The 26,496-nt window shown below is 30.1% G+C and overlaps 1 protein-coding gene across 1 annotated transcript in view; it reads left to right on the plus strand.

Moving 5' to 3' along the window:
• LOC100881123 (neurotrimin) overlaps window positions 1–25,442 on the plus strand; it is a 200,147-nt gene extending 174,705 nt beyond the window's left edge. Inside the window, exons 4-10 of the mRNA XM_012280659.2 lie at window positions 2,224–2,382; window positions 8,271–8,399; window positions 8,476–8,613; window positions 18,884–19,033; window positions 19,238–19,300; window positions 20,190–20,291; window positions 24,007–25,442. Of these exons, the coding sequence (XP_012136049.2) occupies window positions 2,224–2,382; window positions 8,271–8,399; window positions 8,476–8,613; window positions 18,884–19,033; window positions 19,238–19,300; window positions 20,190–20,291; window positions 24,007–24,215 (950 nt within the window). The 3' untranslated portion in view covers window positions 24,216–25,442. The remainder of the gene's footprint in view (window positions 1–2,223; window positions 2,383–8,270; window positions 8,400–8,475; window positions 8,614–18,883; window positions 19,034–19,237; window positions 19,301–20,189; window positions 20,292–24,006) is intronic.
• The last annotated feature ends 1,054 nt before the right edge of the window (window positions 25,443–26,496 follow it).

Genomic DNA, 26,496 nt, shown 5'->3' on the forward strand with positions numbered 1-26,496 from the left:
TTATCAAAGATATTATCGTTTCCTCACCTCACGACCAGACACTTCAAAACAATATTACAGTATTTCGCAGTTAATTGTTGTCGACTGCAGTTCAACTTGCGGTCGTTATTCGCACAAATTGGTTTTCTAGGAATTGCCGATACGCGAACGATTGAATACCAGTTTGCTATTATGACAAAACAATATGTAACTGAATTTCATGATAGTCATACGCGTATTGAGCGAATCATTAAAGTCTACTTTTTTAGAAATCTTTTGAATACCAAAATTTAATATCAATTTACTCATATTTTCATATAAAGTAATCTGTTTTTTTGGTTACCGTAGTTATACACGTATGTCATTGTGAAGTATGTTATTATATTGGTTTTTGAATGAAACGTTGATGTCAATAATAAAGCCTTCAGATTATTTTTTAAGAAAACGGTTGACCTTTAATATTATTTTTCAAGAGAATGATTCAGATCGATTGATCTTCATTTAGGATTTTATTTTTGCAACGAGTATCGCGGGATATAAAAATTGAAGTTGATACAGGATTGCAAGAACAAGATTCTATATTTTATAAATTTTTATCATTCAGTTTCTATATTTTCTAAATCTCTAGTGTCTATTCAAAGTGTCTATTTTCAAATTATACTCTGGAACTTCTGTATCTAACCTCTACAATCCACAAATCATATTCTCAATATTTATTCTGTTCGATTGCTATATTCCAAATATCTATACCTCCGAATTTCTGTACCCAAAACTCTGTATCTCATAAATCTATCTATCTATCCAGAATCTCCATATTTCTCAATTTCTACAATCGTGAATGTCGATGTTTCCAAATTCTACATCCTCAAATCCCCATAACTCCCAATTTTTATATCAGTAAATTTATATCTCTAAATTTCTAATGCATACTATGTTTTTTAGCGCAAAACTTTAAAGTTAATACGAGTTTTGTTTAAACCTGCTTTCAGTTCAATTTTACCACTCTAGTTTTACACAAAATGGCTGCAGCGACATCTATGCGTCGCGTTATTTGTTGGAAGTAAATTCTCCCAACAAAAATGGCTCTATCGACATCTCTACATACAATTCAGAAAGAAATAACAATAACCGTAAAAACAGATCAAAATAAATTTTCTAAAAGTTTATTATTTTCTCAAAATTCAATTAGTCCTTCATATATGTTAAAATTGTCAAAATGACATCAAAATTGTTAAACAAAAATTCAAGATAAAACAGACATAAAGGCATAACGTCATGGTATAAACCTGAGCAATTTTTATTATGTTTTTAACTGAAATATCTACGATAAGTGAAAAAAGCATAGGTCGAAACAGTTCTCAGAATTGATATGGTTTCCCGACAATTAAACATGGAACATTGACTTTTCCAACGACAATGAGATTTATTATTGTCAGTCATCTACGAACCATCCTGTGTCTGTTTTACAATAGCCCATCGCCATTCGATAGGTCCACAAATTCGAGTCGTTAGCTATCACCTTTCTGTCTAAACCATTCATTCTGGTACCCTGTGTCGAGGTCCCAGCTCGATAGAACTCTCAGTCCAGTTATAAATTACAGGAAAGCTAAATAGTGGCGTGTTATCTATCTTTGTACCTGCACGAAAATACGTCACCGTTAACATATAATTAACCTTTTGTGGTCCATTTAATCTATATAACTACCGGACACTTACATCAGTGTTCGTAGTCAAAGCAAGTCTAACTATAACAAGAATTCTACTGTGTCCAAATCTACAATATTCATTGATTTGACATAACAGATATAACAAAGAATTGATTTGACAAAATGAATAACAAAATATAAGATTAAATAAAAGATTCTTTAAATATCGTTTAAAAGGCACATCATTTATTTTCGTTAAATACAAGAATTAAGAAGTTTGAAATGAACAAAATTATAACCTAAATTTCTCATATCTGTGTAAGAAAATATTTGATATTTGGTTTTGAAAAAAATTGCTGACGTGAAAAGTCAAAAATTTGATTCGAATCTCCTTACTCATCCACAGAATTTTCATTTAATTTTATAGGTTACTGAATATGTAAGAGCGCTATTGCAAGTTTTAATTTATTTTTTGTTCTCGTTTAAATCTTAATCGAAATGTTATTAACCCATTTATGCTGAATTTGAGAGATATTTTAATTTATGAAACCGAACGAATTAAAGGCAACGTGGAATCTTTCCAATCCTTTGATTCCAGTACCTCCTGATATTTTGGATTATTCAACGAGCACGGATATGGTGGTGAGAGAGGGAAGCAACGTTACGTTGCGTTGTGCTGCGACGGGTTCACCGAAGCCAAATATTACTTGGAGACGAGAAGACGGAGAAGCTATTCTCCTACAAAATGGCCAGGAAGGTAAGAGACAGCTAACTAAACTTCATAATTTACCGGCAAGAAGACAAAGAGCGTGATTCAAAAGCTCTCTAAGTAAAAGCTTCGGTTGCAACGAATTAAAGCTAAGTGCCTCCAAATAGGTATCTCAGTACACAATTCCATTATCACTATGTTAATGTTTGTACCATGGTATGTATACTAACAACGCGAATATCACATCTTAGAATGCCTCAAAAAATAAATCACTTCATTTTTTTTTTAATATATTTATCTCACAACGTATTCAATTTTTATCGTGAATTTTAATGTTCGCCTGATGAAGTTAAATTTACACTTCGAAGTTAATATTTATACCGAGTAATATTATGAAATTATAGTTCATGTAAATTATTTCCACTAAAACTCTAGGTCAAAAGTTGTACGAGAGTATTATAATTTCAAGACAGGAAAGTAGATAATCTTCATGGTTGTTCTTTAAACAGAAAAGTTGTATTACTTCAGTTTCTGTATACTTTTATTATCTCTTAAATGCAACACGTAAAATCTTGTTATAAGAAAAAGGAACAAAGGCAATTTAATTTGAAGTAGAACGCATGTTGTCATTCGTGCACATGCGCAATAAGAAAGTCATTTTTACGTCCAAGAATTTTTAAGAGACATCAAAAATTTATGAACAATTTCTAACATATTTCTTAGATTAAAATTTGAAAAGTTCGTAAACTGTTTTGTTTACTGCACTGTCATATTCCTTTATATTATTCTCAAAGCTGCTAGCCTGGTAGTTCTAGATCTTGAAACATTCAGCTAGTGTTTTCAAAATGGCTCCGTGCCCCGGAGGTGTTCGTGTATTCTTTCGAATGTTTCGCAATTTAGGAAACGTACTGCATACAAACATTTTGTAAAACCGTCACATTAAATGCGTACTTGACATAGAGAATGCAACTTATCGTGATCAAATGAAACTATCAGAGAATTGTATCAGATACCTTTTAAATATGCTGTGAATATAAAGGTGTACAGAAAGAGTACAAGACAATGTATGATAGTTAAGGTACCATAATGACACAATGGGTTTCTTTAGAAAACATGATGTGGGGGAGCAAATTATTTGGATGAAAAATTTTGCATATAAATTTTATTTAATACTTTATTTTGCTTTTACTGATTTTTCAGTTATATAATATATTTTATATTTAAGGTATTTCATAAAACTCTTGACTATGTTAATATACTTTTAACAATATTATCGACTAAAGTCTAAGCTTCCTAAAGTATACTAATTCATTTAGCTCAAATTTTTGGTACTTTAACTTCATAGCTAGTAAACAATAGATACGAACATTTCAAACGAGCCACTCTGTCTGGTCAAATTAGCTACTGTTTCTGTTTCTTCGAACAATTTTGCTAAAACGCTTTCCGTGGAAATGACCTATAACGTGTTTACTTCTAGAAGTATGTAAAATATCTAGAACGTTCAAACATAACTCTTATTCGAAGTATACAAATACGATAATATAGATTTTTCTTAATATATTCGCAACGTCTTATATTTAATTGTCATATAAATTATCCGTGAAATATCTGAAATATTCTTAGAAATATATCAAGAGTCCGAATAAGACTTTTCATTAATCAATAAAGGCTCCGAATGAAAAAGTAAATTTTTCCAAAAGCATATTGAGACGAATACAATACAAAGATAAAGAAATATACGGCAAACAACGATGAAACAATGAAAATTTATCACCGATGGCTTTCAAACTTATTTAACGAGCACCATGCGTGATGCAGAAGCAGTATACAAACCTGTCGTTGCACCTGTATCGTTGGCACACCAACGATGTCAGAATGAAATACGCGTTCTGCGTTTCACACAATAACGTCGAGTAATATTCGACAAACGAAGACTATGTGCGAGTCCCGATAACGATTTATCATTCTTTTGTCTTTTGCTCGTATCTGTTTCTATGTCGAAAGCTATCTAGTATAAGACAAGAAAAATATAGCTGCGGTTTAACGTCTTTTTGTTCTATCGTAACATCGCGATTCAGAAAATTAATCGCTTCATAAATAAATCTGATAGAATTTAACGATTGTACTATCCATTGGAAACTAAAGTGTTAACTTCTTCTACGATAATTTCTGTATGTTAGAGATCGCTCATTTTTTTTTACTTTGATATTAATAGAAATTGATTCACGCTAAGAAAAATTAATTTTATTTGCATAATAACACATATTACTTTCATTTCGATATTAATAGTTGAAGAAGTAGTTTTTTATCTTTCAGTAAATTTTTAAAAATATTTTTATAGCACAGTCTGGAGCATAAATGTAAGATACTTTAATGTAAATAATATTTGTAAATATAATTTGATGCAAGGAGTGACTAAATTCAATTAATTTGTTCTAAACTGGGGCACCAAGTTTAACAAACTCTATAAAACCGCAAAGTTCTATTAATTAATTTGCAAAATTACCCAAGTTTCCTAATTAATCGTTCAAGTTCATACTAATATTATTGATGAGTTAAAGGGTGTATCGAGTAAAAATTTAACGTTTAACTAAACAACCGCAATTCGATCAATCGTAACCGGAAACCACAGCCCTTTAGTTTTCCACTGTGAAATTTACACATATTGACTGACTGTACTCTATGTGCGGTTATTACTTTAACCACTGATGACTCCATTAAAAGCTCAAATTCCCCAACGAGTCGTACAATTTTATTTATTCTACGTCAATGCTATATCTTTTATTTTTATATTAATATAAAATGAAAGTTAGTTTTGATTGGTCGTTGAAAAATATCGAAATTAACTATTGATATGATTTATTCAAATTGTTCGTATCCGACGGTGAAAATACGTGGGGAAAATTTACATGAAAATGGTCTAGACTGTATTTTTCGACTTATTCAAGTGTAACTATCTCCAAGATTTCACGTGATTGGAGATTCTAAGGTAGAATTTGGATTCAACGTGACAAATTACATTGGAAACTGCTCCAAGTTCTTGATCATTAAACTTTCCGAGATCTCTGTAATCGATGTTAACTTACAAGTAGCAAATTACTTATAATCTGTATTTTACATCATTTGCAGGATTTCCAGTTTTATGAAATTTAATCTGTAACGACGATTTAATGAGGTAGTACGTGATGATCATTCTCACTATTATTACAATTTTTCATACACTTTTAATAAAATCAAATTTTCTACTTATCGAAATCAACAATTTTTCAAATACTTTTAATAAAATCAAATTTTCTAATTATTAAAATTAAACATTTTTAAATGAACGAGTTACAGGTTCAAATTTAAATTTTAAAATTGAGAAAGTGACAAATTATTGAAATTAAAAATGTTTAAGTGAGTAACAGATTATTAAAATCATACATTTTTTAATGAGGGAGTGACAAATTAGAATAAATATTTAGAAATGAGCTGACTGGCATGTTATTAAAATTAAAAATTCAAAAGTGAATAAGTGACAAATTATTAAAATAAAAAATTGAAAAATGAACAAAGGAGTAATTATTAGAATTAAGAATTAAAAAATGACCGAGCGACAGATTATTAAATTTAAAAATTGAAAAATAAACAACTAACGAATTATTACAATTAAAAATTGAAAAGATGATCTAGTGATAAATTACTACATTAAAATTTGCTAAATTTCTAAATAAAAAATCACGTTATTATTTTAATTGAATTGAAAGAAATTTGCATAACTAAATTGCTAATAATTTGTAATAACAATCTTGTAAAAATGTAATAATCTAATAATGTCATAATCTAAAAATATAATAATCTAATAATGTAATAATCTATTAATGTAATAATCTAATAATGTTGTGATCTAACAATCTAATAATCTAACAATCTAACAATATAACAATATAACAATTTAACAATTTAACAATCTAACAATCTAATAAAGTAATCTAAATCAAGTACTCGAAAAAAACTTCGTATGATAAAATAGATAGAGTGTTTTACGCTGATTTCTTACATTACTTACCAATCAGAATCTAATTTTTTGGTATAACTTTGTTCGGAGATCGAATCAGGCCTGCAGCACCATAACGAAATATAATCAGCGGTTCTTCGGGTAAGCCACAGTTAGCAAGAAATTCTCCGCAAGCATTACGTCCACGATGCAATTCGCCAGGAATGCGTTCATAACATCGAATGTTATTCAGATTAAGCGAACTAACAAAAACACAGCGGTGCTCGCGATATCGGAAATGCTATAACAAAAAGCGTCTCGGTTAGTTAACATTAATTTCGGAGCCGCTATTATTACGAAGTTTTTGTGCTACGAAATCAGCGCTACTGTTCCGCAAATGATTTTCGATTTGGTGAAGTTCAGCATGCTGCAGGTAAACACGTGCAATCCAAATAATTTTAACGAAATTAATTAAATACAGGCTGCTTTCAAAATATTTGCACAATTATAATATTAACGATATTTATGCGAACAGTACGTATCATGGCACAATGAACTTTATTTTAGCACATTACAATTACCATCGTAGTATAATTATAAAATCATTTTAAATTTGGTATATAAAAGTTTAGAAGTTGTAAATAAAAATTATTACAAATATCATTTATTGCTTTAAAATGAATTTAATTTTGTTGCAATGAGCTAATCATTTTTAAAGACAAGAGTACGACTCATTTAGGTTTCAGCTTTTATAAAATTTGATTTATTTTTACATTGTTATTTCATTCCTGGTTATATTCCTAGATGTCACTAGGACCATTCTGCTACAAGGATTTGCTTCACAATGAATAACCCGTCAATATATTTCCGTTTCACACATAGATGTCGCTAGAGTCGTTTTATGTAAAACTAGAGCGAGCTGAGAACAAGGAAGAATCAAATAGAAATTATAATTAAAATATTATTAAGTTAATAAATATAATTAAGCATGCAAAGTTAATATGAAAAAAAGGAAAAACGTAAAAAAAATGATTATTAAAGTAAATAACAAAGCAGTCTTAATATTGACATTTTCTATTAAGGAAAGTAACATGTATAAAAAATTGAGAGATATAAATGTTTACTTTATTCCAAAATATTTTTTTAAGTAATTGATATTATTATTCTTGTATTGGTTCAATCATTTGATAAGTTGTATCAGAACTTGTAACAAGCTTATTGCAATGTACGTTCCGAATTTTACTCTCAACAGCTGAGTCCAAAAAGTTTTGTGGTTAAAATTTGAAAACTTTACTTGTTACTTCAGTATTGAAGTTTCTTTTAACTTTCTTAACAGTCTATAAACGAAATTTGGAATTCTGCTATGTTAAAGAGCAATGTTCTTAACTTCGAGTAACTGTACTGTGACGATATAACAATAAAAGAAATTAAATGATCCGTAAACTAAACTTTGTCGCTTTATTATGTAGCTCTAAATAAGCAAAGAATATTATATACAAACTGATTGAAAACTTCGTTAAAGAGCTATAATAGAAATTTATAAAATGAATAAGAGCTTGTATTTTCGAATTTGTAATATTCCGCAGAACAGAATATTCCACAAAATTAACCTGTGAGATATTTCGAAAGTCTATTAAAAATACATACAGTGATTTTAAATATACCAAAATTTTTTCATTTTACTTCTCGAACACACGTTACTGTTACACAAAAAATTAACTCCACATTTAATTGTGCGGAAATAAAATTTCTGAAGAGAACATGAAACTTTAAATTACAGTAACAAAGAGATTTTATTGCCGTAATTTCATTTGTTCGAACAAAAGAAATTTTTGAACGGAATTCGATTCAATTATTTTAGCAGACCAGATTTTCAATACAGCGTTTGTCTCTTTCAGTACAGTAAATTTCCAACAATATGGTTAAACAATTTCGCTGCATAAATTCAATTTTGTTGCAGTAAGAAGCGTAGAAGGGTCAATCTTCACAATCACGAAGGTAAATAGATTACAGATGGGTGCATATCTATGTATCGCATCGAATGGAGTGCCTCCTACAGTCAGTAAAAGAATAATGCTGATAGTACACTGTGAGTATTTATTTTTAAGTAATGATTCACCTACTTCTCGAGTATAGTTATAACGATCTTTACCATAAATTCACAGTCAGTCCAATGATTTCGATCCAGAATCAGCTGGTGGGTGCGCAGGAGGGACAGAAGATGACTCTCGAATGTCATTCAGAAGCCTTTCCCAAATCAATCAATTACTGGACTAAAGAGAATAATGAAATTATAAAAACCGGTATTTCTCATTGATTATTAGGCAAGTGTAGTTTGCACAAATTTATTTTTCTTTTTTAAGCTGAGACATTTTTTAAATTGAACGTTTGCATGTTACTGCCTTATGTGATAGTTATTAGGTATGGCAATTAGCATGAGTTAGTAGATGCTAAATTTTCATTTCTATGTTTTATAATTTTCATTATTTTGTACGATATACCTGCAGAGTCAGAACCAGTACATTAAATTATTTTCATGAATTATCACATTTTCTTGTTGCACTGCAAAATTTGTTATATTTATACAAAAATCAGAAAGAACTTAGACATCTGATTTAGAGTAATTTAACTGAAATCTGTTAAAATTAATTCAATTAACTTTCGTTACTTTCAGATAAAGTTAATTGTGATTCATCATGGTTACATAGAATATGTAACGTCCTGCCTTTATTTAATATATTCTTTATTTTATCACCATTAAATCGCTTTGTTCAATTATAATAGCTACCTAACAGGTAAAGGTCCGCTTTTATCGCTGGAAGTGTATTGAATTACTAATTAACCCTTTGCGGTCGTACGTCTGCTCTCAACCACCATATTATGATTGCATATTATACGCTTGTTAATTTTGCATGAGTGTTCTACAGAAATGAAACATTACAAGACTTCGTAAATTTCGTTTTCAACGAAAAATTAGTTCCTTTAAAATTATTTTTGTTCGGGGAAATATTTTTGGTTACTGAAAATATACTGTGAAAGTATGAGGCACATTTCCTTTATTTTCTAGCAGAAAATAATTATTTCTAATTTATTCATTGTCCAGTTTGCTCAAAATTTATCCAAGAAGATACAAATAATGAAAGCAACAAAGAAAGTGCAAGTTCTCACTTAATGTCTTAATCAATGATTGTCACTGATGGTACAACCAGATAAGGTTCTATATAAAAGAACAGAGGAAAAAATACAGAATAATATTTTCGCTTTGGGAAAATGAAAGTAGACAATTTTTTAAAGTATCTGTAAGTTTAAAAAATGTGAAAGGAAATTTTGGAAAGATGTGAAAATTGTAAAATATAAGAAACATGAAAACTCAATGTATCTTCCAAAATGTAGTGACTCAAGTTTCGTTATAAACATAGTGTGGTGACTTTGTAATTTTTTTGCGTTGGAAACATGGTATCAAGTTTAAATCAGTGATGGACAATCGGAACCACGAGGATGCAATATAGCGTACGTTCCCGAACACCGATGGATATTAGCCTGTGGGTATTGTATTCATCTGGTCGTTGGAAGTGGAGAGTTGGATTCGGTATTACTCCGTCTCTTGTACACCTCATCGTTGCGCGAACGGTGCATGTCGATGCCCATGAGCTCTTCATTCGACACTTGATCTGTCCATCACTGATTTAGACCACTGTGGCATCCGTTTGTTCACGATAACCAACTTCCTGAGGCTCCAGGCGCTGGCCATATGTTCTGACGCGTCGGTTCGTTCGTACGTCCAATTTCTCACAGCCCCGAATGTTAATAAATAACCTTAAGCACACTCGGCAACCTAAAAATGTACCAGCTACCTCATCCCTTTTGAATTGTTATGCTGTTAGCTAAAATGTACTGCTTCGAGTAAATGGAAACTTTTTAGAAGATATTTTAAATGAATATTACTTTTAAATTAATCGTTGATACAGTTGAAGGTAAAATGAAAAAATTTGTGTACCTTTTATTTTCAGGCATTTAACATTTTTAAATGGAAACTTGTAATTTTATTACAGCGACAGTCTCAATAAAATGGAAACTGGTTAATTGGAACAGAATTTGTCCTATATTGGAAAACAACATTCCATAAAAAACATTCTAGAAAATTATTTCATGGGAACAATAATTGGATCAATATTGAATGTTACAATATTGAAAACATTGATTGTTCGTTGAACGCACGAAAATATGTTTATCGGAAATACAGAATGTAATTCAGTGCAAACATGTGAACAGATTTGTTTTAAAATTTTTGCTTGTAATAATGATCCATAAAAGAATCTATGTCGTAAATTTCGTTTCATGCATTCCTGATTTTTTAAAAGTTCCACGCGATAAAACTAACAAAAAAAAAGCTGAAAACCGAGAGTATTGAAGCTTTTCACTCTATCGTACAAAGTTTCAGAAATTTTTGTCGGATGGTACCGAAATTGTTAGCTTTCAAAATAAAATTGGATAACGCACCTTTCTGAACTATGAATAACACGATTACACAATTTCTCTCATATAAAAAGTATAAAATCCTTTTTTGCGTCCATGTTACATCGACTAAAAATGAATAAACACGTAACGGACGATTGTTTGTGTAGAAAGAGTCTGTGCACGTAATACATTGACAGTTGTGAGCAATTGATTTACAGATCATCGAACACATCACTTGGGTCATTAATTAACAATATACGTACAAGGTGTTACATTTGATCAGATGAATTTTTTACCCACCTGTAGTAATTTGACGAAAAAAAATTTAGAACAAAATGGAAATAAATGTTGAAACTCAACATAGTTTCGTAAATTTATTCTCGTAATTTGTGACTGTAGTAACTTTCATTTTCCCTTACTATTTTTAAAGTATACTGACAAATGATATCTATCAGAAAACAATTTTGTATCTTCTGATAAACCTTTCATATATTGTAAGTGTTTTATCTTTTCGCTTGTTGAGGTCCTATTCGCTTAATTTCATGATACAGTGCGATAATGATATTAAACCACTCTGATAAATTAACGAAAACGACACACTGTTAAAATACTCTGTAAATAATTACAATGCATGAAAGGTTCAGTAACAGTAACAAGACTTAGCCGACGTAATTATGTCTCCATACGTTTCTATCTATCCGGTTGGAACGGTGTTACATCGTTTCGGTAATGTACACTACTGTTTAAAAGTATCATGGTACTTGCTATTTTGAACAGTATTTCCAAATTTTATTTAATAGGGTTTGAATTATGTTTGTTGCTATATAACCATCACTTTTCAATTTTGAAATAATAAATTACTTTCAATTTTTGAGTATATAAATCATTAATATTTATTTTACTTCTTATTTCAACACATGTGCTAGCACAGCATAAAAAGATATCATACATGAGTGTAATCAAATAATGAGAGAAAAATATATCTTACAGATTTTCACTAAATTACTATCAGGGGGATTTAATTCCATTGTATTTTTATAAACAAAGAATTAATTAAGGTAATTGGAATCCTTTTTCTTCAGAAGAATTTTTCTCCAATATCTGGCTTTGTCTTCCACAAACATTATTTCATAAAATGGTACACAAAACTACTTCCAATATGAGAAACTCATTTCCAATATCAAGGTTGTTTGAAACCAATTTGTTTACATAATGTCAGGTTCATATTTTTTACTGAGATTCATCTGTAGCATCCGAGTATATGAATAACATGACTGATTAATAAATACATGTGTGGACTATCACATATCTCACATATGAGTTATTTGATTGAACAAGTTACGTGATATGGATCAGTACAACTATAAAATATTCTTAAACATAAAGTACGTTGTCTGTTACTCTAAAAATTTGTTGCAAATCCAAAACCATTTCTATTCAATTATTTACGCCATGATTCAACGCAAAGGCGAGAATTATACATAGAAAAAAGTCCCGTTAAAAATGATACATCTCATTAAAGATATCCTTAATGAAATTATTTGACATGCTACATCATTATCTCACTTTAAGCCTACGTCAAATGTCATAAGTTAAATACTTTTGAGCTGCAATGTACGTGTATATGCTATATATGTGAGCACTGGTGTACCGTGCGTGTACACTCGTTAATAAAACAGCGTTAACTATGTTGGCCAGTACGGTTCAATCGCTCTTCAGTGAATTAGCAGCCCAGAAACACGTCCATTACGATCAGGCAAACGCGAAGGTACCATGTTACATTTATTTACCTGTAAATCTCGTAAAACATGAATACAAACTTTTATTTCGTTTTATCGGCCTTGGAACTTCTCTGTAATGAATGTGAAAAACAAAATACTTGAAAATTCGAATAAATTGTCTCGGGATGAGAGACGACTTAAGTTTAGTGTACAGTAACGAGATTAATGATCGATATTATTGCTACGATATATTTAACAATATTTTCATTATATCACAGGTAGTTTAATATTATTGTTCAGTAATTCAGTTAACGTTTCACTCTTGCGTAGCTGTCGTGTTAATGGTGTGTTCTCGTATGAAACTGTCGATTTTAGGTCATTTACGAGATTAAGGATTATTGGGTTATTATTGCGTTTGGAATTTTGTACGCATATTTGGTCAAGCTTTAAGGTGACATAGTAACATTTTTAAATTATAGCACTCTTGAAATTTCATTTTTAATTACTGACACAATTAACGTAATTTGTGTAAAAAATACCTAATTATAATTTTGTTCTAAATGAAAATTTTCTTGTGAATTTGGATCCTGTTAAATTATTTTTATAAACATATTTTGTAAATGTAAAAGTTTTTTATTAAATAGTAATCATGCAAAATATTTATGAAATACCTTTTTAAGTAGTCACATAAAATACTTCTTAAAATTTTAATCACCACCCTAATTTGTCATTTTAAATATTCAGCAGCATCCTAATTTTTCATAAAGTTTGTAGCATCGGCAATAAATTGAAAACTTTCGTAAAAATTCACATAATCATATTTTAATATAAAAAGTATGTGTAACTATATATATAACTCATAGAAAAGAATAAGCAAAAACTTTTTGTGCACAATTGTGAATATTATGACAACAGTAACGTTTGTCTAACATGTCATAATCAATTCTATTTCTGTATCATCCCATAGAACGGAATGTTCGCAAAATTAATAACTATGCAATATATTAACTCACAACTTTTTTGCTTCTATATTTCCCTTGTTAAAAATATCAATTCGAAACTTTCATTTATTTCAGAAATTTCAATACGGTTTCATTACTTTTGGACGTTCAGATTTAATTGCTTCGGAGATATTTTTAGAAAGTTTCATAAAATTTCATATGAAAAATGACAACGAATTTTTACCGTATTCCTGGGATTTTGAACGGATAGCAATTATATGTAAAAGATAGATTATAGTAATTACTGTTGAACTTTCATTTCAATTAAATTAATAAAAATAAATGTATGTATCAAAAAGTCGATAATCAAGTTCGTGTGTTTATCGATTACTTGTAAGATACCGCTCGATTTTCATCGGACCTTCGCATGTTAATAAAAAAAAATCTATATACTTCTCCGTTATTGTTTCTCCTGATAATTTTTCACACGTATAATAATATAGTGTGCTATTTAGAATTGCTTTTCAATATTTATAAATCATTTAATTAACAAATTTTAAAGACGTCCTTCCAAGTCGTTTTTCTTAAATACTAAATTCATTTAGTCTTTTAAAACTTACTATGTTTTTGTGTTATTTTAAATATAATAAATTCCCCATATTCCATCGGTTACAATTTTTAAACAATTTTAATAACAATAAAATAATAATTATGAGTTATTGTTGTAATCGATAATAAAGTAATAATTTGTTATCACTCAATGAGTAATTAATTAATGTTTTACCAGAATCAGTAACAGCATCATTAACTCTTAACGAGGGATTGTTTTCCTGCGCAACGATGTTAAATGTACCGAAGGCACATAAACACGTAGACTGTTTGAAATGAGAGCTATATTAGTTTAATCACGATCATAGGTGTAATCATTTCGTGATTAATAATTACTGAGTTAATCACGTGTGTTAATGGTAACAGTTTCGATTACATCCCTCGTTCATTAATTATTGACTACTGACTTCCTTTTACAAATAACGAGGGAACACGAGATATGAATTGATTTCTGTTATCAATTTCCACACGGTAAAAATGCATCAAAAGATAATACTTCGATTATTGACACTACCGTCTCCTATATCGCGATGCAAATTTTATTTACGATCAACAAGTATTGTATTAAATAATTTACTATTATGTGATGTCTGTATTTCGTAAAAATTCATTACATCATTGAAATGTGTCTCGTGAACATTTATTGTAATTATTTATTACGATTTTATATAAATATTTTATTTTAAATGAAACACATTTAACAATTACGTGCATTAAGTGAACATTTACAATTTCTTGATATGAATAATTATTTATTTATTTAATTATGAATTTTAATTACTTAACGAGTTAAAGAATTATAAAATGCTTTTATAATCAATCAATCAAATTTTAACCATATCTATTTTTCAGTATAGAAAATATGAAGGTGTCGAAATAATATTTTGCAAGTTGAATTTTATGTACCACCCTAATTTGTCATTTTGAATTTTAAGCAGCATTACTTTCAATAGTCATTTTGAATTTTAAGCATAACCCTAATTTGTCATTTTAAGTATTCAGCAGCACCCTAATTTTTCATTTTGAATTTTAATCACCACCCTAATTTGTCATTTTAAATATTAAGCACCACTCTAATTTGTCATTTTAAATATTCAGCAACAACCTAATTTTTCATTTTGAATTTTAATCACCACCCTAATTTATCATTTTAAATATTCAGCAACAACCTAATTTTTCATTTTGAATTTTAATCACCACCCTAATTTGTCACTTTAAATATTAAGCACCATCCTAATTTGTCATTTTAAGTATTCAGCAGCTCCCTAGTTTTTAATTTTTAATTTTAATCATCACCCTAATTTGCCATGATAAAATTAACTACCACTTTAGTCAATCATTTTTTTCTTATCATAAGTTGCCACATGTTATCAAAGCACAAAAATTATTATAACTGCAATAAGATTAAATTATCACATGCTAATTTAATGAATTTTTTTTAATCGTTTTCCTATTGCCTGTTCACTCTCGAGTAGAATTCTCCATGTAATGGAACACCCTATGAACTAGCAGTACGAAATGTATTGTTCGGATAATAGAACATTCCGATAATAGAACGTTCAGATAATAGAGAGTTCGGATAATGGGTGTTCCGATAATCCAGGTGCGTCTGTAGCAGCATATCAACAGTTGTCTTTACCGACAACAAATACAAATAATTACAGCTGTACTATGAGAAAATGAACCTTGTGCGATTTTAGGCATAGAAACAGCAATGTCATAATGGAAACCAATGGGTAATGGAATAGATCTCTCTGTTACAGTGGATTCTAATGGACATGCTAAATACACGAATGATCTGGTGCGGATATTCCAACAGGAACATCGTTAAACATTTTGTGATTATATAAACAATAATAATGAACATTTTTGGATAGCCTAAAAAACATCACTTATTATTGTGGATTAATACAAAAAGTGTCATTATATACATTTTGAGATAAACCAAAAAATATGTATTACTAATCTTTTTGAGATAGTCTCAAATGAATGTAACAGTGAATAATTGAGGTGCATTGAAAAAACGTAGCAATAAAAATGAAACAATAGCTTTACAAAAATTTTGAACATTATATTAATTTAACTTTATACACAATAATAACAGACTCACGGGCAAAACCTATAAGATACATATAACTTTACATATAAAATATGATTGTCAAATATAATTCCAATATTGCAATCAAAAATGAGAGAAATTCTTACTAAAATAAGTAACAACAACGTTTTCCTTCTCATACATTTATTTCTGCTCAAAGATATTCGTTACGTCTTTGACATACCAGTCCATCATTTCAGAATGGCCAGCCTTGACGTACCAATACGTCATCCGTTGCAAATGGGTTAATAGCTATGAACCAAGTACTATCTGCAATAAATCTTCCATTTAAAGTATTTCTCCTCTATGACGACTTTCCTAAAAGAAAAATCCCAAAAATGTTGAAATATATTCCATAATTTGGAAATTAGTACGCACTGCAAAAATTGTCAATTTCCAAATTTTCTGATATCTTCAATGACAAAAGGAGTTTGTGCATGGTTATCTGAATTTTAATTTAATCACATACGCGTAGTATTTTCGACTCATATTTTTCTGTGAATTATTCGGAGAATTTTTGACGAATTGTTAAATTACATTTCACAGATTACATACTCAAGAGCACATACTAGATACACTCACGCTAAAAGTACTCTCAAGGTCGCCAACTTTCTAGATCACCAAATCACTACTACACTTCACTACACTAACTACACTCACGCTATAAATCTCTGAAGGTCCCCAAATTTCTAGATCACCAAATCTCCGCTATACTCCGCTACACTCAAGAACTTCACTAACTACACTCACACTACAAGGACTCTCAAGGTCTCCAAATTTGTAGATCACCAAATCTCCACTATACTCCGCTACACTCAAGAACTTCACTAACTACACTCACACTACAAGGACTCTCAAGGTCTCCAAATTTCTGGATCACCAAATCTCCACTATACTCCGCTACACTCAAGAGCTACACTAACTACACTCATACTACAAGGACTCTCGAGGTCTCCAAATTTGTAGATCACCAAATCTCCACTATACTTCGCTACACTCAAGAACTACACTAACTACACTCACACTACAAGGACTCTCAAGGTCTCCAAATTTGTAGATCACCAAATCTCCACCATACTCTACTATACTCAAGAACTTCACCAATTAAATTCACACTATAAGAACTCTCAAGGTCTTCTCCTTCCTGTACCAATCTAACCTCCAAATCCGTAACCATAAAAATAAAAATGGCGACAATGGCAATGAAATGAGCAATAGTGTTCGACACCCCGGTAGATTATTATTAAGTAGCGTTAAATATCACGCGAATAAAACTAACGAAGAACAGTATGGCATAAAAAGCTCTGTATATAGCGCCATGCCTCGGGCTACTTACCAATGCCATTACTGTCCTTTCTGCATCGCGACGACTCGCACCCTTCTCAAGCATCGCAAACCAGACGTTTTCCGGCTCTGCTGGACGTGGTATACAAGTTTAATGGCAGGTGATTGTCATGACTTCTGCTCTTTGCGCCGCTCTTTTCGCCCGTGGCGTGCGGTTTACCGAGGGAAAACGATGTCTGCTCTGTTATTAATTTTTCAGCGAAACTTTTAGTTAACGAATATCCCTCGGATACGAATGCAGACGTATGCAGTTATTCAAAATTGAACGTACAACTTCTTTTTGTTATCGAAGCGTTTTGTGTAGACGTTTGAATTTAACAAAGGGGTTGATGTGTTCATTGAATAAATTCTTTATTGTATGAAGTCTGTTCAGAGAGTTCTTTTAAAATTGGTTGACTGTCTTCGGGGTTTTTATGAAGATTTGCAAATAATATTTATGTTAATTAGTGTGTTATTTGTACATTTTGACAGTGAGTAACCTTGTAACTCTGATACGAAGTTTGTTAACATAGTTCTCTCAAAATCTGTTGATTTTCTTCAAGGTTTTCATCAACATTTACAAATACTTCTTATGTTAATTTATTTTTGCTCATTTTGACTGCAAGTAACTTTGTAATTCTATAACCTTTGAAAATAAGAGTGTATTATACGTAGATTTCATGATCAAGTTTCTGTAGCTATGCAGAAATGTTTTCAGCACCAATTTAGTCCATTTTGTAAGATCTCTCGAAGAAGATACATAAATATTTAATGTCTGAATATTTCGTTTTGTAATCCACATTCAAATGTTAAGTGAAAGCTGCAACTTATTAGACTAGTTCTTCCTGCGTTGTATATTACATTGCCATAAAACGTGATTTAACTTTTATTATTATTGCTAGAGTATTGTATATTTAATTAATCCTATTCTCGCTGCTGAAAAGTTATAATAGGTAGCTCTACATTGATTAATAGTAATAAACTTAATTTAATTTAAATTTTAAAAAATTGTCTACTATTTGCCTCGTACCACTTGATTTTAAGAGAATATATGAAACTTTAACGAAAATTTTTCTATCGTACGTAAAAATAAAAAATGTAAAAGTAGCGGTTAGGTTCTTTTACACTCTCCTTTAATAAAGAGAAGCCTCGGATGTACGTAACTGCAATCAGCCTTCGATATAGCCACCCATAATAGCGACAAAGATGGAACACATTTTCCTTCTGAACATAATTTGCACCCGGAAGCCACAAACGGTGCAAGCCATAATTAAATGTTTCACTCTTTAACAATTTTGCTGTCAGAAAATTAGTCACAAATTAATTAATGTAGGTACTTAGTTGCTCACTATGTCTACAAATGGTGTGCTTTTGTATAATTAATATGAACTTCTTGAAGTGAAGCTGAAATTAATATTTTCAGGAGAAAAATACGAGCAGTCGGTTACGGACAATGCGTACAAGATTCAGATGAAACTTACAATATTCTCGGTGACACAATCCGACTATGGAACGTACAAATGCATATCGAAGAATTCCCTAGGAGAAACGGATGGCAATATTAAACTCTACCGTAAGTTTTATTACTATTTAACAGATTTTGTACTACTAATTAAATTATTACAATATTAGTGATTTATACTTCAAGAATTTTTTTGTAATTTTTTAAAGAATAATTTTACTATCTAAAGAGTAGTATAGTTTCACTTATTTAACTATATGACAGTAGATGTATTTATATGACAATGTAACTGAAATTTTATTAAATAATTTACAGATATACCAACACCAACGACACAAGTCAGAACGACAACGCCTCCAAGTTCCACCGTCGAAGAAGGTAAATTTCTTGAAAGTACTAATATTTGTAATTAGTATTGCAATATTCTCTTGTGCATATATGTTCAGTGGTGCAGAAACGGGCCTAATGTACATAGTAAAATTTAATGAAGGTATTATATTTCCTCGTAAAATCTTGCATATTTCAAGTTATGTAGGAAGCGTGTTCTAATTGTTACGGTCTTGCCTGCACATTTAAGGTTGTTATATACTACTATAATAACGTAATGCATCCACAATTTTATTGAATAAACTTTGATTACGTATAAAATTTATGTACTATTAAGAGTGGAAAATCGTATAAAAAATAAAGAACTTTTTGGACGAATATCTTTTTTGCTGAAAGCTGCAATATTTAATTTAAAAAATGATCAAACCTCTCAGAACGATCATAAGTCATGTACCAAGTTTATCAGGCCTTCCAAAATTAATTTATGGACGTGATTTTCGTTCATTTTAAACTTTTTCCAATAATTTGCAATAAATATTGAACAAGTTTGTGATGGCCACCAAACTGACTTTTGTTTTGATAAATTGACGATCCGTCACACTCTGCAGAGACAGGCTTCGATAGGCAATTCCACTTCGTCGAAAAAAAATATATATAAAAGTTTGACTAAATTTTCCAGCAGCATCTATCTTTAAAATGCAGTTTGCCAATCAATCAATTTAGACAAATAAACGTACTCTCTAAATCGTGTTTAAGGAAGGGGAAATAAAACATTTTTAATCGAAGCAGCTGATGGTTTATTTCGATACAGGAAAATAAAAGTTTTTTAATTAAAGAATTGAGTATTCAGAACGTGAATTCAAAAGTAACAGTTAATGAAATAAGCATGAAATATTAAGTAAAGCAACAGTTACAGAGAAGCGAATAATTTAATTTTCAGTTGAGAATATTCAAAACTCGCGACAGGAACCATTGCCCAGTGAGGAACCAATCCAGAAACAGGGGACGGATAGGTCGTTAACTAATATCCTTAGGAATGATGGTGAGTAACTGCCATTACTTTAAAATAATTTAAAACAAATAGTAATTTATTAACAAAAATTAAAATAGGAAAAAAGGACCACTATGATTATTAGGATCAGTTTCTGATATTTGATTTTCATAATTGTTGCGTACACACGCAAAAAATGTTTATTTAATCAGATTTCAGTTGTCATTTCGTTTTACCGTTGACAGTGTACATGTATGCAAAATTTGCGATTTTGTTGAAGCAACTTTGAATATTCAAACGAGTACAGCCACATTTGCATGTTTACATTTTGTAGTTACCAAGCAAAAATTCGATCAAATGTATCACGTAGAAAAAGCAACGATGGAATTAAATTATTATATCTTTTTATTATTCTGTTTAATTTCGCAAGTATCACTTATTATAATTCTTTGAGGTTTATACTAAATATGTATGTCACAGGTAAAACTTTAATCTCATAATTGAACTATTTAAATTAACCACTTAGATTAGTATATTATGGAAGAAATTTTTGACTATATTAGTTTCTTCTTTTATTCAAAAATATTTATTTGTGATTACTAATGTAATAATGAAACAGTTTACTTTATAATTATCTACCATGTTTGAATTAGCAGTAAAAATTTTATAAATAATTTAATTAATATGTACTGTATGTATTTTATGTGAAGGTGTCAATAGTTATTGCTATTAATTTGAGTAAAGAACAAAAAACAGATAGAGACACAAAATACACCTTTCCAAAATAGAACAAAACAGTCAATTCAGTCAACTTAACCTAACAGTCAATTCAGTTTGGATATAAAAGTAGCCTTAATCAAATCTGACCCTTTTCTGTCAAATGACAGAAAATTTCAATATGAAATACGCCATACGTTAAAATGAAAAAGTTCGAGATAGAAATAATTAGAACGAGTATTCTCCTAATTGACGAACTGTTATGGGAAATGTTGAGGAAAATAAAAAATTGATGAAGAAACCACGGGAGATAAAATTTAAAACTGCATTCAACACTCTGTTCGCTAGCCACAAAGCTTAACAGTAGAATATTCGATTAAGAACTTTGGTATAAATGAAAAGTAGATACGGCGGGCGTATTTTAACGTAAATACGTTATCCCGCTTAGAAATTCCCTGAGAACTTCCTTTTAAATCATCGGCCCCGGCGTAATGCGAGAACTTACGCACAGTGGTGTGAGAAACTTTTTGAAGGGAAAGTTCGAAGGAAGACGTGAAATTTACCCGCGAACTTTCAGCAACGTGGCACGATGCCGTAGATCTTCTCCAAGGCGACAAACACTTCGTTCTCAACGGGATTTTGATGAAATCCCACGGCGGTTTATGAACTACCACGTCGCCTTCACTATGAAAAGTAATCTGATCTTTCGTTTGAGGAAACTTTCGTACAGGGTTCTCTGACTATTTCGCGTTTTATTCAATTGTAATCTGTCGTTTCGAGAAAATCCGAATATTACAAATTTCAACTGAACGTTCAATCTTGGCTATTTGTCTTCCGCATACTTTCATTTCACTTCGGATGTGGATTTAAACCTTTCATATCCACTTTGGGCGGTGGAAATTGTTATGAAATTTTTCTGCAATCTTCGTACGAAGGGATTTTATGGAACAAGCTTTCATTTTCTTTTTGACGTAATAAAATGAAGTAAAAATGACTGTCATCTAGAGCAGATGCAAAATTGGGGCATCTTTGTTTAAATATTTGAATAACATTTATACGTTTAGTGTAAAGTAACTCACGCGTGATGTTTAATATATGGATATGTAATAAAATAAAAGAAGATAATATGAACAGAGAAACGTACAATAAATATTAATCATAACGTGACAAATTTAGTTTCAAGTTTTTTTTAATTATTGCTATGACTTTTAAGTGATAGATAAATTTTATATTTTTATAGATGTGATTTCTTAAAAAATATTTTCGATACAAATTTTATATAATTTTATCGGATACTTCAATTTATTTTTCATGCAATATTTATCTGATACTCGAACTCATTTTTTATTCCATATTTATTTGATACTTGAACTCATTATTTGTGCCATGTTTATTTGATACTTGAACTTATTTTTTATACCATATTTATTTGATACTTGAACTCATTTTATATCATATTTATTAGATACTTGATCTTATTTTTTATACCATATTTATTTGATACTTGAACTCATTATTTATGTCATATTTATTTGATACTTGAACTACATTTTCTTGATTGCACGTAAATTAAAACAGGGTTTCTTTTACCCTGTCAACTACCCAATAAATTTAACTATCTAATAGTTGGACCTGCTCAAATATTTCACGGCTCTTTTTAAATAAAAATGATACAGCCCGGTAAATGTGAGAAATAGAACAAAGAAAGTGTGGGTCATATACATATGACAGGAGTAAAAAATATACTCGTCAAATTTTCTCCCCCTTTCAACTGGGTCAAAAAGTAGATTCAGTGTCATTTTTGAAAGAGATGGTTCTATTTGAACTGTAACGAGGGTGAAATCGATTATTGCGAAAGAATAAAATATTCCGCAAATACATGTTTACTTGTTGTCAATATGTAATGGAGTGCTTTTTGTAGGAAACTATTTAAAGGAAACAAAATGCGTATAACAATTAAGGAATTTTAAGTGGAACAATATAGAAATTCTAAGGGAAACTCTGTTTTAATAGATAAAGCATTATTTGTTTTTTGAGTGCCATTAACTGTGATATGAGGCTTGAATATGAAAATTCTATTTTACTTTCCAAGACCCCTTCAAGGAGAAGGGAATAATGAGATGATAAATGAAACGAGATTACGATAGAATGAAAGAGTAAACGAATGAAGGTAGATACTTATAAGGGAAATCACTTTATTTCGTGAAAGCTATCCTGCGCAAAATTTCACCCTCGCAAATTACAATCACTATAAAAAATAACTTTCATACTTTTCATTTAGTATTGAAGAACAGAACAAAACTCAATCATGTACAATTGAATTTTTATTTTAAATACTGACATGATATAACGTAAAAAGAGATAATATCTTTGTAATAAAAATTAATTTCATGTTCAATTATTTGTAAATAAAATATGTGAATAATATGTTTAATAAAATATGTGTCAGCATGCTCAGAATAATATCTGAAACATTACTGAAATACAGAAAATAATGATTTTATAAGTATGTTACTATTATTTAGTTAGGGAAGGAATTATGGTGTTTAACATAATTTAATATCATTTCTGCTGTAAAAACATTTATGATGCATAATTGTAATTCGTGGTAAGTATGTATATTGAATAGTATAGCTCAATGACCTTGACCATGACATATATATAGAGGTTACGACAAAGTTGTATAATCGTTCCTGTTAGCTAACTTAAAGCTAACCTAACTTTTCGCGCAGTTCATCTAATACTCATCTTCCTGTAGTTTGAATACAGCTATGAATAAATGAAAAAGTAAGTTACATTTTATTTATTTTTCCGGGGACAATCGTTTCTAATAATTTCCATTTTATTTTTCGTTTTTTGTTTTTATCAAAGATATTCGTATATCCTAAGAAGTTCCATTTCAAAATTAAACATTTTATAAAAACTCTTTACATCTCTATTGATACGATCGTATACGATGGAAACTTCTGCAATATTATTTTCATATCTACTTTAAAGAATTTGTTAACGCATGATCGCCACTGCTAATAAATCAATCACTTTTTCTCAGATATACGGCTTCATGGTAGAGCAAGCAGCAGCGACTATAACGATGCTGAAAACAGCGTGACAAAAGAACGAAAAAATGTCGGCGGCGACGTACGACCACGAAGAATTGACAACACGGCACAATCGATGTCATCCAGGGGTACAAGCTCGAATTTTCTCCTGCAATCTAGAGCGGCCATCTGCATAATCCTACTATTTGCCCTGTCGTAGTCACGTCAGTGTCCAATAGCGAAAAAAAAAAAAACGGTTGTTCGAGGGAAATCCTTCGGATGGGATCAAGATTCTCCCTGTTCATCGTCATTTATCTCAACCGTGAAAGGGATCAATTAACGGATGTGCTTCAACAGCGCAAATTAACCGAGAATTTGTGCCATCACGATTCTTTGTGAAATTAAAACTGGAGTCAACGAAACAATGTTATTTTGTGTTATTCGAACGAGAGAATACGCATAGTTAGCCAACGAGCTCCTTTCGAGTTCTGTTACTTGTAACGGTGTGTATCTTATTTCGGTTTGGTATTGGTTATCGAAATTGTGAATCTAATTTTTTAAACGATGCGCTTGGAAGAAGACAAACATTTTAGCTCCTATGTAAATACGATATTTTATATGCTTTATAAACGTACGAGTTACTCAAAGAAATTTCATTCAGTGAAACATGTTCGGCCTAATTATTGTACATTGTATTGTATTATTGTATGTATTATCACTGCATCTGTTGTACGAATGAATGTACAACGTACAAGGTTTCTCTGGAGAAGATTGGTCTCTTCAAATAATGAAAATATTTTATTAACGATGTTTAACAATTGTGTTTATTGTTGATGTAAAAAGATTTTTTGGTTAAAAATAAAAGAACATCTGTTGGGAACAATGAAACATTTGAGATTACGAATAATTTAGTTTGAAAATATTTGATGATGTTGAAGTATAATCTGATTAGAATGTTAAATATTGCGTATGCTATTGTAAATGTATATTTTTTCCAGCTTGAACGCAAAATGATGTTTTATTTCAATGTGTAATCTCTAGTCCAAATTATACATTTTTCACAAACACAAAAATGAATATTTAGAAATACTAAAAAAATTGTTTGAATATCATAGAAACTTAATTGTGGTATAAAAGCAGCTTAAGCATATTATAAAATATGTTCATATAAACGTAACGTCTACAAAAATTTATTTAAACACCATAATTGAACAGTCTAATTGTTATAAGAGTATAATAACAATATAATTTAGTAAAATTTTTAAACATTTGATTGCGAACAAACGTGGAGTAGGCTTAATATAATTTATAGGATTGTAAATACACTGTTCACAAGCGTATCCTGCAATAAATGTAAATATGATTGTGAAAATTTGATCTGCCTTAAAATTATGGATATTCAATAAAACATGCTCATTTAAAATGATTAAACAATTATTAAAAATTATTAGAGGAATTGTTTTACATTTGCGCATAATGGCGAGATATTTAATATGAGTGTTATTTACTCGGTGTAATTACTTCTGGCGAACAGTGGAAAATGAACGAAACAACTATAAATTTTGGCTCTGTAATAAAACATTACGAAGAGCACCCATTGTGTTTTCCTAATTATCTGTTATTGTGTTTTACGGTGATATACAAGGTGGTTCATTATGCATATTCCGAAAAATTTTTATAAAATATACGGTATATGAAAATATTTGTTATATAAGCGTTGCATAGTTTGCAAAAGAACTCGTGTATGAAGATACTTCTTTTGTAGATGGGGGAGTTTCGAAGATTTTAATATAGATTTTATTTTATCGCTACCACCTATCTCCAACGACCTTATCTTTATTTCGTCCTTACTGTATTGATAAACTTATTCTACGGAAGTTTTTGATATTGGATCTTCAACTTTGTACTACTCCAGATAAATTTTTGAAAAATTGTTCGATACCTTTTTAGTTAAAAAGGTAATTTCTACTTGGAGTTTTCCATACACTGATAGTTTAATACAAAAAGTAGAATTTAAAAGAACGGGGCTGGCGATGAAATCTTTGAAATGCTTTCTACTCATGAAAATCTACTCTTTCAAAGTATACAGTGTTCACTTAAAAATTTTGTTTCAATAAGGCACAGAAATTTAAAATATGAAAGTTGCTTGAACTACTTTGAATACACCATAGCACAATTATTTAACACATTCTCTGCTTCTTAGGTGAAATAAATCTTTTTGCACATACGTTGTACTTTTAATAATATTGTGTTCATATATAAAAATAACACGCACAAATAATGTTTACATGACGAAACAAGGAAACGCAAAAGGCGTTTATGTCAAAGTTTATGTAAATAATATGAAACAAAAACAGAAGAAAACCGTCAGTATTTATTAAGTATCTACTGTTGAATATTTATTAAACCATTTATTTATAAAATATTTACCTCTTATATTGTACTTATTTAATTTTAAATCGTTTATGGGAACTATCTTCTCCTGAGAGACCTTGTGTTTA

Source organism: Megachile rotundata, chromosome 1 (genome assembly GCF_050947335.1).
Source record: "Megachile rotundata isolate GNS110a chromosome 1, iyMegRotu1, whole genome shotgun sequence".
NCBI classification, from domain to species: Eukaryota; Metazoa; Arthropoda; class Insecta; order Hymenoptera; family Megachilidae; genus Megachile; species Megachile rotundata.